Below are 14379 nucleotides of genomic sequence, written 5' to 3'. Positions count from 1 at the left end.
AGTTTAGAAGACGCGAGAAAAATATTTTCGTCTTTATTTCGGGTAACGTGACGTTTTTTAAAGAACATGCGCGCGCTTTCCCGGGGGAACATTCCCGGCCGTGACACGAAACCGGGTCAGTCCTGCGCCCTTGACTCTCCTCATACGATGTTCCGAACCTGCACCGTCTCAATGACGCGGTGGTCTCCGAGGAGTTGCAAAAAGATTCTTTAGTGTACTCTGTTATTCTTTGGCCTGCATTTATTCTTATAATACTTTTTTGTTACTAACCCTTTAATTAACTCTACAATTAAATAAAATGATGCCTGGGATTTGTAATTAATTTCGCATTAATTTTCATAATTTGCTCCATCTTTAATTAAATTGTCTCTTATCCTCGATATAGTTAGGCGTCTGACTAATAATAAAATAAGCTAAAAACTTATAAAAATATCTACACACATAAAGTGACGATTTAATTCACGATGTTTATAATAGCCCCAATGTACACAAATGTACTACAACTGACTACTCATGTTTCCAATTTTTTAAATAATGTAATTACATGGATTTTAAAAAAAATTCTTGTATACTTTAAAAATATGTACAATAGCTAATTTTGTCTAAGGCATTTTAAAAATGCTGAGAATACGTAGGTTTTGCTTTAGGAATTAACATTATAATAAGGTTTAAAAATGTTTTTATAAATTAATTTCTAATAACTTAAATGTTTTCGATCGAGTGGTAATTTATTAATTTTAAAATTAAAAACATTATCAAATTATAACTTAGCAATCATAATGTGAAATAATCTTTGTTTTTATAACTTGTTTACACCGATTAAATAATTTTTTCACATATGTTTGAAACTTATTATGTTATATGTATTTATTTTCAGATTTATATATAAAGGACTCCAATACGGTTTTCTAGAAAACAATTATTCAGCATATTTTCATGGTTGTTATTTAAATTACGGTTAAAGAATTCATTGTTTTTTTTTAATAAAGACTTTTGGTTGTAGCCGGAGCTATACAAAAACGAACTGGTCCGACAGTCATCAACTGACAGCGGTGAATTGGAGTTCTGCGGTAAACTGCACTTCGCTTTGAAATATGACCAAGAAGTTGAGGCTTTGGTTGTCAAGGTATATAATTTTATAAAACTCATTTGTTACATAATATTTTAAATTCAGATTTTTCATTTTTAATCTATTCTAATTTTTTTCTTCGTGTGGATATCACATATTAATTAGATATTTCGGTCAATTAGTGCATGTTATCGAATTTTATCATCAAATAATTTTTAAACAGTTTTCGGTTTTCAAAAAGCGTCTTTGTGGAATGTACACCTCTGTGTTGATTTAAGAAAAATAATCTATAGTTCTTTCATTATCGTTATGTTCTTCAATACACGAAGAACTAATTTTCAAAATGAGACGTTAACCCTTAATAGCCTGATTTACAAAAGTGTTTTTTTTAAATATTACTCTGCTTGAGGGTCTAGATGAAGGGAAAAAAGATTTTTTTTTTAATTTCGTTTGAAAGAATACTATACAACAGTAAAATTCGTACAGCCAACCTATAAAAAAACTAATAGTAATGTGAACATTCGGTTTAAAAGATTGGTATCAAAATTGAAACTCTAGGCTATTAAGGGTTAAAGAAATATCCTCGTGAATTAATATGGCGAGCATGTCATTTATTAGATTTTCATATCTTCACAAAGCTAATTTCTATTAGTAATTTCTCTTGACGGAATTTATGTCTACAGACTTCGTCTTTGTCATTAATAACATATTTTCGCGAGTCATTAGTTTCATCGTCGACAGTAAATATGTCTTTTTATGTTCATTGGATAGGAATGAAAATGCTATAAATAGCGATTGATAAATTTTCTTGTAATTCTTTTAAATCATTATATAGATATTCGAGGCCCGGGACCTTCCCATCAAGGACGTATCGGGAAGCAGCGACCCTTACATCAAGGTTTTCCTCCTTCCGGATCGCAAGAAGAAGTTCCAGACTAAAGTACACCGCAAGAATCTCAATCCGGTCTTCAATGAAACTTTCTTGTTCAGGTATATTTCTATAATGGTATAACTTCGTACATACTTTTCCATTTATCCTTACGATACGTGACGCCAGTAGAAACATAGATAAATTGAAGCATTTAATTTTTTTTTATTAGCAGCATTATCAATACGGTTGTCAATATTGCTGATCTGTTCAGAAGAGCGGGCTAAAAATTCAACAGTTGCTCGTTTTAATTAAATTTAACAATGTTTGATGTATACATTATAGTATCAATCATATAAATAGATCTGTAAACAATATTTTACATATTATGATTGAATAAAATTTTTTGAAAGCTATAATAAATTTTTTTAATAATATATTTTTAAATCACGACCTTAGAGAATAAAAGGATTAGTTAACTTTGGAAAATAAAATAAGGCATTACGAGTCTACTTTTATTTCTTGTATTTTCTTCATCGAAAGGTAATAGTAGACGTAATATATTCTTTTAACTATAAAGGTTATCTTGGCCTGTTTTACTTAGTTACATCAAATAATTTTGTACTGAATTTTGATCCTTAGATTTATGTTAAAAAATTAATTCGTGTGTTAAAGTTGCTAAAAATTTCTTAGGAGGAAATCTAACATTAAATTGGTAGACTGCAAAGTATTTGCCAAAGTGAATGTTAAAACGTGAGTTGAAATTCGAAACACAGTTAATCGTAACAAATAATTAAGTCCTCGGATGTAATAAACTTTTGTAACGCGAAATGAGCGTCAGACCTTGAAACTGTTGTAATCATCAGGCTCCTGCGGAACAAAATGAACAATTGGCGTAAATTATAATAATTTAATTTAACCAATTGTTTTATTAAGACAATTTAAATTATTGAAGAAGTTATGTTTGTTCGTGTTCTATGAGAATTTTCTCCTTTAATTTTTGGCCCCGTTTATGAGGCCTTCATTCACTATTTTAGGAGAATCCTTTTTTTTTTAGAAAATTTTTTTTGTTCAATCATTTTTTTGATTTCGTTATATTTTTTCCGAAAATCGTCTTTTCTTTCGCCTTTCTTGTTTGTCTTCTATCTCAATTCTTCCGTTCTTTTATCTTTCTTTACCATCTTTCCATACATCACCTCTTTCTCACTTCTCCACAATTTCTTAAACCAATGTATGTTACCTGTGATCACTAACGGCACTGAAACTTGGTCTCTAATTATATTAGCAACGTTACAGTCGCTAATGAGCAAAAGAGATGGCAAGTTGAATTGGTAGTGAGTAGGCCAGAGCGCGGAGAAATGTCGAGGACGCCATAAGATTTTTTTCTTCTTCTCTATATTGGGTCTCCTCTCAAGGTGCAGGCGACGTGCTTAAGGTCGTTGGAAGACCTTGGTTGCAAGATGCTTCTAAATGATCCCATTGAACAAAAAAATTAGAGAGGTAATATCAAGGTGTGAACGTCCTAAGGCTGAAATAATGACGATTATGTTGATGCAATTTTTGTTTTACGGGACATTCCGATTTTAGCTTAACAGTAATGTACTTTTTATGTCGATATGAAAGATGCTAAGATATGATCGATGATGACGAGTATCAACTTATCTCATCAGTAAGAAAAGGGCTATTATTTAGCCATTTCCGTACATGTGCAATATTGGTCCTTTTCTTACTTAGGATGGACTTACGCAAAATAACGCCTGATTCCATTAAATATTTAAGATCAGCATGCCTAGCTGAACAGGCGGGTTTGTACATTAAATTAACCAAATTACATCGGGTGGCAGCTCAAAACGTTTGGTTTAACCAACAATGCAAGCGGTTAAATGTAATTCCAGATTATATTAATATCCGTTCCAACACGGTCAGCCATGCGGCTTGTATGGCTATACGTAAGGCTCAGAAGGTCTGGTTAGAGGCGGAATCTCGCCGGTGGTTTAAGATTAGAGATAATCTAAAATTACATTTGAAACATGTGCGGAAGTAGCTAAATATTGGTCCTTTTCTTACTTAGGATTGACTTCCGCAAAATAACGCCTGAGTCCATTAAATACTTATCTCATCATATCATCGTATCGTTGAAGTAGTTAATTTTATATAACCAAAAGTTGTTTTCCAGCGTTCCGTACGAAGAATTGCGTCAGCGCTATCTACAGTTTTCTGTTTACGACTTCGATCGTTTCAGTCGACATGATCTGATCGGTCATGTTGTTTTGAAGGGTTTACTGGAGTCGGCCGATTTGACGCAGGAGATCGAGTATACGATGAACATATTAGCTGCACCACAGGTAAAAATATATTTTTGAGTTACTTTAAAAACAGAACTTCAAAATTTGCTATTTACGAAATTTTTTCCGTCTACGAAACAGTGGAAGTGTTTTTAACAACAATTTTTGATTATTATTAATTTAATTCAAATAATTTAGTTATTAGTAATGTTTGATAGGATGGAACGATTTTTTTAACGTCGTCAAAAGATACTGAATACAGGCCGCTTTCAATCGGTGGTGTTCGAAATCTATGAAGGAGGTCTATGTGCTGCAACGAATTTGGTATGGCTGAAATGACGATGATGTTGATTATTTTTATAATTTACAGCTTCTAGAGTTTAACCTTCAAACTTGTTATTAAATATTTAGCTAATGATTTTAATTTTACTCATGTATTTTTTTAATTTTTCCTTCTATGTTTTAATAGCAAGTTTTCATTAATGATAATTAAATTAATATATTTAAACTATCAGTAAGTTTTGGGTTTATTCAATTGACAGATGCTATAGCTTTATCGAACTTTGGGTTCAAGAATCTTGAGTTTGTTTGCTCAAACTTTGATAGTCGTTTGCTCAATATTTAAATTTTAAATGGGCTTTACATTGTCAAATATTTTAAGGTTTCTGATCTTGTTTATTATAATCGTTGTTATTTTGAATTATAATGATTACTAGCTGTCTCGGCAGACTTTGTATCGTCAAAAGTATTTTAGTATTTTAGTATTTTAAGTCTTAATTTAATTAGAAATAAATATAACATACAAAAGTAAGTTTTTTTTTGCTCCGTAAAACAAGTAAAAATGTATTATCATTGTAATGCTTTTTGTAAACCAAATGTGTAATTATGTAATTAGGATATCCTAACATCTTATTTTTGTTTCACTTGAAGTCAAAAGTTAAACAGTTACGAACAGATGCTTTAATGGACTATTTTCCTGTTTTTTTTTTCACTTTTTTCTACAAGTTTTTAAAAAAATATTTAAAAAAATTGGTAATCTGTAAAACCGTTCTGAAGTTTTGTGTTTAACAACGTATTTGGCCATGTTTACATATTTATTTGTTTATGGATTTGATATTAAATGTTTAAAACTTAAGTAAAAATTGAAATTTGCTAAGATTTAGAGCAGGTTTTAATAATTAAGTGATTTTAATTATTTCTGTAGATGATCCTGTTGATATACGCTTACTTAATATTGAAAATCATTAATCAAATATTTCCCGCGTAATATTGTAATTTCTTGCTCCATTTTCGATTTTGCTTATCCTTTGAGGCATATTTCAAGGCTATAGAAGACCTTCGTCATACTGTCTCGACAGATGGGAACCTTGGAATGTTAACAAAAGGGTTAATATTTATATTACACAACAAATAATTGTTATGATTTTGTCTTTTATCCTGTACAACATTGTTGAGTTAATCATTCTTAGTGACGTAGATATCTTTTTCGTTTCATCGTTTTGTTTAATTTAAAAACAATTAGGCATAGAAATATAAGATTGAATTAGTTGATTGTAAAGAATGCCATAATATTTTTTTTAACAAAACTGGAATTTTCTAGTATTTTCCTCTTGACGTACAAACGTGGTCACATTCAGTGTTCTGACGTGTATAATAATTTTTATAAATTAAATGAATAAATTTTAAACTATCTTTTTAAAGTATTTATAGTAGACAATACAGGTGATTAGTATTATCTATAAAAGTTTTAAAAGGGTGATTGTAAAGCTCGTTAGTTGTCAATTAATCAATGGATCATCCTGTCCAAAATTTAAAGGTTTCAGAAATATTAAATAATGTTAAAGCATTTTCAATATTCGTATTACTACATATTAAATTAATAATCGTTTATTATCTGTTCCTGCAAACTTTTTACTGCCATAAATTAACGGTTTGTCACATGCCTACAGAAAAATTAATTTGATGTTTCACATTTTAGAGTGATCACATTATACAGAATGACTGAAAACAGATGTAAATGCTTAAAATATTTTTGCATATAAATGGGCTATACGTGTGCCTTTAAAGTACCTCTATTATTAATATACCTAATATATCTGTGTATATATGTATGCGAAACAAGGTAGCAATTACAAATTAATTATTTTATATAGCAGCTTCTTTGTATATGCATATGTGAGGGTTATTGGCCATTCAATTAGAGACTTATTACAATTTGTGTGTGGCTTGATACATTTATTATTAATTGAACTAATGTTTAATTATTTTATTCATAGGAGAAGAAAGATCTAGGTGAATTAATGCTATCACTTTGCTACTTGCCGACCGCTGGTCGGCTTACGGTGACGGTTATTAAAGGCAGAAATTTAAAAGCTATGGATATCAATGGCTCCTCAGGTATAAAAACTGTAGCCTAATTAACTAAGTAACTTACTTGATTATCAACATTTATATTGTTATAGATGTTATTTTGAATAATATAATAGAAGACAAACAATTTTTTTATTTAATTTTCTTGTAGATCCCTATGTCAAGATCTGTCTCATCTGCCAAGGCAAACGAATCAAAAAGAAGAAAACAACTGTCAAAAAGAATACTCTCAGCCCAGTGTACAATGAGGCGTTGGTCTTTGACTTGCCGTATGAAAATGTATTTGACGTGACTCTGCTCGTCAAAGTTATTGATTACGACATGTAAGTATTGAACATTGTTTATAAATAGATTGCTGGGTGTTTTTGTTTCTCAGAATTATCTAAAATATTTCGTTATAAAAAAACCTTCAGTCAGACGTTGAAATATTAAAGCATATTTAGGTGAATCAATTGCAGACATAATGTTATTGTCGTTAAATTAATATTTATTTAACACGCAATAACGCTGTATGTTGATTTTAGGTAGCCGAGCACTAATGGCGCTTGGTTTAAACCTCTTTAAAGTATCAAACTTGATAGTTCCCATGGGAGCTTTGACTTAAACTGTTACATTAGATATTTAATTGTAGTAAGAGGCCTCGCAAATGCACAGTAGCACAACAAGTCATGGATTTCTCTACGAGATTGAATTAGGAAAGAGAAGATCCTAAGACGAACGATAGAGCCCAACATAATCCAGCGGATTGCCTGGACTACAGCGAATACAGAAACCGTTAGTTGACGTGACAGTGGACAAGTCACATAACGCACACAACAGAATGGCGACCAAGGTCCGTCAAGGACATAGGACGTCCAGCCTCAGGTTTTGTTCAAAGACGTAGGATGCAGGTCGCTTACCAGTTTTATTGAAAATATATGGGGGGGGGGGGTGGTCCTGCTGGATGTATAATGTTCTGTGGCTGAAATTATGAGACCTCTGTGCTCTAAGGCCACTCGAGAGAAGGTTTCGTAGGTTCCTGAAATGGCTGAATGACAACTTGATCTGTTACTCTTATAGTATGCTAGATTTTACATAAAATTGTAAATGGTTCACTAAGTTAAAATATAATTTTGTTCTGCACTAGGATTGGACCCAACGAATTGATTGGATGCACTGCTATTGGTTCGTCTATGATTGGCATTGGACGTGACCACTGGCTAGAGATGCTTGACAATTCACGAAAACCAGTTGCGCAGTGGTATCCTCTGAACAAGAGCCTGCCGACCAACATTTCCGTGTCAAATAATGACCAACAAAATGCCGGTTTGAGTTGTCTCAATGGAAGGTAAGGAATACATGTTGTCGAATAAAGTATGGATTTATTGATTTTTTTATAACTATCTAACAAAATTTTAGTATGACCTTTATCTAAATAAGGTAATTGATAACACTAATATAATAATTTATTAAGTTCTTCCGAAAATAATACATCACGTTTTTTTCTCAAAATCTTTAAATTGCTATGTCCTTTGAAATTTTGGTCAGTTGCTTATAGAACTACTACTCGTGATAATAAGGATGTAAAAAAATTTAAAAAAAAGTTAAATTTTGTGATCATAGAAGTAGAAACAACATTACAGGGTGCATAAAATTTACAAATATTTATCTAACGGCAATTATTTAAAATTATAAGACGTAATTTTTTTAACGAATATTCTGGATCCTATCGCTTGCCCCGCTGCCAGATTTCGGCTTAACTTTCATTAATAGGACACCCTATACATAAATCTACGTGTATTAAGTAGAAATTTTTGTTTTAGTAAATATGAATTTTTGATTTTCTTGTAATGTTTCTATGGCTGGACACGAGCGAATTAGTTAATAACACATAATTACAAAATTTTATTCCTGCGATAGGATTTCTTTTCATGTAATTCCTTTACCGTTTCTGAGCATTGCCTTAAGTGTTACACATGCAGTACTCTTGCCGGCATTCGAAACTACAAATTTTAAGGGTATACAGTAGAAATATAAAAAAATTCATTAAGATTAAACTACTATTTATTTTAGATGAAGAGATAAACTATCAACTGGAGGCATAACACAACAACAGCTGCAGAGAAACTAAAGAACGACTAATTTCAATGTAAACAAGGTACCGATCAGGTAATCTCGCGATGCCAAAATTGAATTGTAGGTTAATTTGAAACTAGGAAGATGAACGGTTGTATGTCCATTTACTGTAGAAAAGGTTAATTATAACTTCGGTAAGTCGGAACGATGATGGAATTTATTTAAAAAGGAGGAAACGCAAGTAGATATTAATGTTGAAGTAGTTGATGATTGTATTCCTTAGAATTATGATTATTTATCCAACGTAGCGTACTTATTTGTAACCTTGGATATTTCTTTCGATGTAGTGGTAGTATGAACAGTAGAAGTAAATATTGTGCCATCACATGATGATTAAATCCATGTACTTTACTTTCCTAGACATAATTAATTTCACACTTGATATTTGGCTAAGGATATCTATTCCGCATTTGTAAACTGTTGTATTGAACTGTTTTAAAAATGTACATCTCCATACGCACATTTCAAATTCAAGACTTAAACGTATCATATTATTGACAAATTTTTAACAATTATTAATGTTGTAAATTTGTTGTCTTTACAATGTAAGCACGTTTAAAACTATTAATTATTAGATATTAATACGTATTCTAAATGCAACTGTATCAAGCGTCACTTAAATATGTAAATTGGAATTGTATTTCGTAATCAGGTATTGTTGAAATTTTGGCGAATGTTCAGAACATTCTTTTAGTATCGGACAATAATGTAGCTGGATTTTTTAGTATGGAATTTTACCAACAATACCTTATTTTTATTAATATTTCACCATATACTACTTAATGTTTATTATATTATGTATGTTACTGTTTTATAAGAGAAATTAAAGCTTTAAATCGTGTTAAAACTAAATAATATAATATTTAATGATATCGAAGTATCGCATGGTATCAAAAGAAAGTTATTTTGATTAGATTTTCTAAGAACCCGGAGTCACTACACTATCTACGAGCTAGGCCTCTGCAGTACTCGAAACTGAAATGTATTTACAAATATATGTTGCTTGTCTACTCATATAACTATATTATTAATAATAATATATATATTTATAAGCAAAAACACAAACATTTAAATTTTGAATTATATTCCTTTCATTTTCACGTCTATATCAACTCTAGAAAGTTAACATAATGATGTTTTGAATATTATTGAAAATTAAGATATTCGAAAACAAACGTGTTTATAGAAATATATAATGATTATAACAACTCCAGATACCGTTATACCTTTTACAAAGGCTTTTGCTGTAACTTTAGATATAAAGATTGTAATATAGAAAATGTAGTCATTTATAATTGAAACAATTAATCTTTGAAAACTATCAAGAAATTCATATCACGTTCAAATCATTGTAATAAAATTTAAATAAGATTGTATTTTTTTCATCACGTTTAGACTCGCCTGTCTTGATGATTATTGGATATATTTAACGATAATAGTTCAGTGTATACGGCTGCAAAGTATGACACGATTATATATGACATTAAAAATTAAGTAGTATGAAAAAAATAAGACATATTCAATTCCTATGTAGACCTTAGTGATGAGTATAGACATTCAATTGTTAATAGTCAGGTTCTTAAAGAGTAGCTTCTTTTTAATGGTATCGATATTCAATTTGCAGATAACAATAAGCACTAGAAAATTTGTATCCTTGTTTATTAGTACCAACATTAAATAAACTAATCCTGTAGACAATTTGCTATATAAACTTATGTAATACTTGCGCATGAGTGTGTTGTACTGTTAGGATTTAAGTTAACTCAAGAAGAATTGTGTCCATTCTTTTCATAGCTGAATAGATATTTCTATTTAAGCTATTATAGAATTATTAATGCCTTTAATTTCCAAAAGATCAATGATTGTAAAATGGACTATATTAATATGCTTTTCCGATTTCAGTATAGATTTTTTTTATTCTTTTAAGCGTTGTGTATTCATAATTTTGCAAACCTGTATCAATTTTAGTTTGATTAGCTCTTTAAGATGAGGTACTCACCGCAAATTACTATTACATATTTTCAAAATTAGACGTTAAGTATAATAAAAAAAATATATTGGTGTATTATTACACCAACAAGACAACAATTTAGTTTCGATGAAAATCAGGGGCTCTTAGAATCCAATATATTTTCATATATCTATAATCCACACTAATTTTCGGAAAGCAAAAATACTCTATGCTTTTAAAAGTATGTGAAAATGTAATTAAATTACATACAATAACATTTAATACACTAAAACTTGGTTTCTCGTTTCAAATAGGACCGACATATCTATGACATAGTTGTAATGTGTATTTTGAGCGAAGTGCTTTGTAAAGTTATTTACTGCAGAAAATATATATTGGTGTTAATAAATATAACAATATTAAATGTTGTATTCTAAGTATAATTAGCTACGGAACTATCCTAATACACTAAATCTGTTTCCTTCAGAATAAACATGGAAATGAGAGTACAAGAAACGGTTGAATGAGATTTAATTATTTTTGTATGAGACTAGAATACTTCGCGATAAATACTTAAGTCTTTGTACTTAATTCTATGTATGGTTAATGAATAAGTACTTATATTGTATTATGAATAAAATGTTGATTTTATAAAATTGTGTATTTTTTTTGTGGCCCCTCTAAAGATTTATCAACATCGTGAAAAATTCGCTAAAATCTTAATCCTATTGCCTTGACTATCTGTTAACATAAATACTAAGTTTTTTTATAAAACAAATATACGAGGTTACTTTACTGCTTGATTTAAAACAGCTTATTTTATCTTTGGGCACTACTAAAATTTTTTGGCCGTTGCGTCGACTACAGTATGAGTTCGTGAAATGTACACGCTAAAAAAAATATTGTTTATTTTCTTTAAAGTACTACAATTTTGTAACAAAACGCTCGAGGTGACCTGATATCAACTTATTAAGCCTGGTCACAACAGTAACTTGTTGACACAAGATTTTATTATACAAAATCCAGCACAACAAATTGTAAATGTTCTTTTTTATATCTACAGTGCCTATGCAGCAGCATAGTAATAATTGAAAATTTATATTTAACATTAAAAGGTATATCAGTGGTATCTGGCATTTCATTTGGCGCATCGGCAGACGAGTAAACCTTACGGCAAAGATTTTGTTGATTACTCTATATATGTATTATGTATATATACATATATATATATATATATATATATATATATATATATATATATAGTAATCAAAACCGAATGTTATTATAAAAGGTTAATATTTCTGATGAAAGATATTTACGATGTGTACATTAAAGTACGAGGAATTCTATCTTCCTAGACAACCTCCTTGCAATTAGAATAATATAGACATTTGAAATATCTCCAGTGTCGAGTTTGTAGTTTCGAACAAAAATTGTCAACTAATTTCTATATTTTGTACAACGTTTTTTAAAATATTAAAAATATACCATAATTTAGTATTCATAGCTTCGTACTTTAACTTATCGAACATAATTTTCTTCAGCAACAAATTTCGAGATGAAAAGTTCGTCTCCGTTACATTCGGGACAAAGAATAAGTTTATAAGTAGCTTATTAAGTTAGGTGGTACCCAAGTTTAATTATAAAGCTTACTTGTAACTGTAATTTGATGTTTGTAGAAAAATGTAAGGAAAATTAGTGATATTGTTAAAGCCGTTTTAGTTTAGTAAATTCAAAAATTCTTTATTCTAGAAAATTTATTATTTAAGAAATATTTTATCACCTGTTCAGATGATAAGTTTTTTTCTGTATCAATAAACATCGAAATAATCTGGAGACGAACAAATTACTCCCAAGGTGTTATCATCTATGAAACAATTTACAGTGTAGTAAACAGCACACAGAAAGGATCCACAAAAGAACCAGGGTCACTGACATTGGTCTAACGATTGTTTTGTCTTAAGTGGCAGTAGGCGTGGCACATCGCTTGTGCAAGCCATTGCCGTTGTGACCGAGGCCTATGCGTTGTAGTTAGTGTCTATCAACTGAAAAGAAGAAATAGAAAAACCAGTTCACAAACGTCCATAGACAATTATTTTAAATCTAACAAAGCCTTCTGAATATTTTATTCGATCGTACTGATGTACTGGATCACAAGATTACATTCGGAGTAAGCATATACCGCGCTTGCTTACACACAATTGTTTTGATTTGTTATACATGCTATAGTCTTTTTCGGGATTTTCCTTTATTAGTTGATATTATATTTCAAACAAAGTATGACGTAAACTTTAATAGTGTTGAATATCGAGCTACCTTAGACTTACATAGAATGTAATAGCGGTGGGCAAAAACCAGGCTGATGCTATATATTCACATTTCAGGCTTAGGACGTTCGCTCCTGAAACTATACCTGCTGTAAAGATTTCCACAGAACCAGTTGGAAGAGGCCTGAACCCAGCGTCTTGCAGTGACCTTAACAAGGTCGTCTGTTTACCTTGTGAGTAGACCGCCTATACTGAGCTTGCGGATCCGAGGTCTCCACTTCAGAACCTCGAAGCTCTAGCGTTCATCTGTTCCAAACGCCTACGCTGTTACTACAGCACTTTAATTTGCAAATCCACTGCGCTATGTCTTTTACTTTCGTTCATCTACGGTTGTTTTACAATTTTTTCTGTTCATCTACTAATACGTGATTTAGTTATTACGATTACTCTTCACATGACACTAATAAATAAATGTTACGCAAATAGTCGATGGAAAAACTTGTATTTTAATAAAATAACATTTGAATAGCATTAAATTATGCACAAAAGAAATTACATAAATTTGAAGGATGAAAAACTCATCTCAGTTTTAAATTTCGTTCCGAAAAAATAATAGGAAATCCTTTGGCGTCGGCGTTCCGGTAGCTTGTAGGTAAATGAATAATATTTACATAAAATTAATTTAGAATTTTTTCTAATTGAAACATTAAAATAGTCCTAACATCAAAGGGTTGTGTTTTCAAAACTTCATTTTCTTTCAATAAACGCCACAAATATTTGCCGGACAGAGGCACCAATCTAGTGTATACCTTTGATTATCTTTTTAAAACCCTAAGGTTTTTACACCTTCATCTAACATGAGTTCACGGAACAGAAGGATCCGTCAACTTATATTAAATTTAAAATTAAGTCATCGTAGTTCCGGATGTCGCTCGAACGAAGGTGAGAGGGAAGTTTACCTCGCCGTGTCAGTGTGTTTCAAAAGGTTATATCCCACAATAGTAACATATCGCGGGTTGAGTTAAAGCCACATCTGGGTTTCGCCGTTAGGCATTGATTTATTAATTTATTTTTATTATTATCAACTTATGATCATTTACGATGACCGCTTTTGTAGGTCATGAAAAAAAGCAGAGCTCGATTTGGTACAGACTAGACTTAGATTAAGTATTTCTATCTTAAAATCCTACAATTTAAAGCTACAAACTCTCCTAACGCTCCTCTACTGAAGTATTATGCAAGTGTGCACCAAAAAAAACCTGTCTTAGTTTGTTACGGGCCTTCGTTAGTTCAGAGTGCGTGATAAAACCAAAGTTTTTCGTTAAAATACATTGAAACACTATCAGTTACAGGGGAGCTCAATTTGATTGTAGTTTTTATGAAACGGTGCTCTTCGACTGCTTGGTTTCGGTTTTTACAGTTTCATCGAAGCTGAGTTCACGGAGCGGAAAAGT

General features: G+C 30.9%; 1 protein-coding gene across 1 annotated transcript in view; it reads left to right on the top strand.

Moving 5' to 3' along the window:
* LOC137923826 (synaptotagmin-10-like) overlaps positions 1-7923 on the top strand; it is a 67278-nt gene extending 59355 nt beyond the window's left edge. Inside the window, exons 5-10 of the mRNA XM_068767099.1 lie at positions 1004-1126; positions 1905-2059; positions 4114-4282; positions 6499-6619; positions 6744-6915; positions 7719-7923. Coding sequence (XP_068623200.1) covers positions 1004-1126; positions 1905-2059; positions 4114-4282; positions 6499-6619; positions 6744-6915; positions 7719-7923 — 945 coding nt within the window. The remainder of the gene's footprint in view (positions 1-1003; positions 1127-1904; positions 2060-4113; positions 4283-6498; positions 6620-6743; positions 6916-7718) is intronic.
* The last annotated feature ends 6456 nt before the right edge of the window (positions 7924-14379 follow it).

Source organism: Battus philenor, unplaced genomic scaffold (assembly GCF_028537555.1).
Source record: "Battus philenor isolate CCGP_79_NKW_IND1 unplaced genomic scaffold, ilBatPhil1.0.hap1 SCAF_22, whole genome shotgun sequence".
NCBI lineage: Eukaryota > Metazoa > Arthropoda > Insecta > Lepidoptera > Papilionidae > Battus > Battus philenor.
The sequence above is the reverse complement of the archived record's forward strand: the minus strand, read 5'-3'. Positions and strand labels throughout refer to the sequence as shown.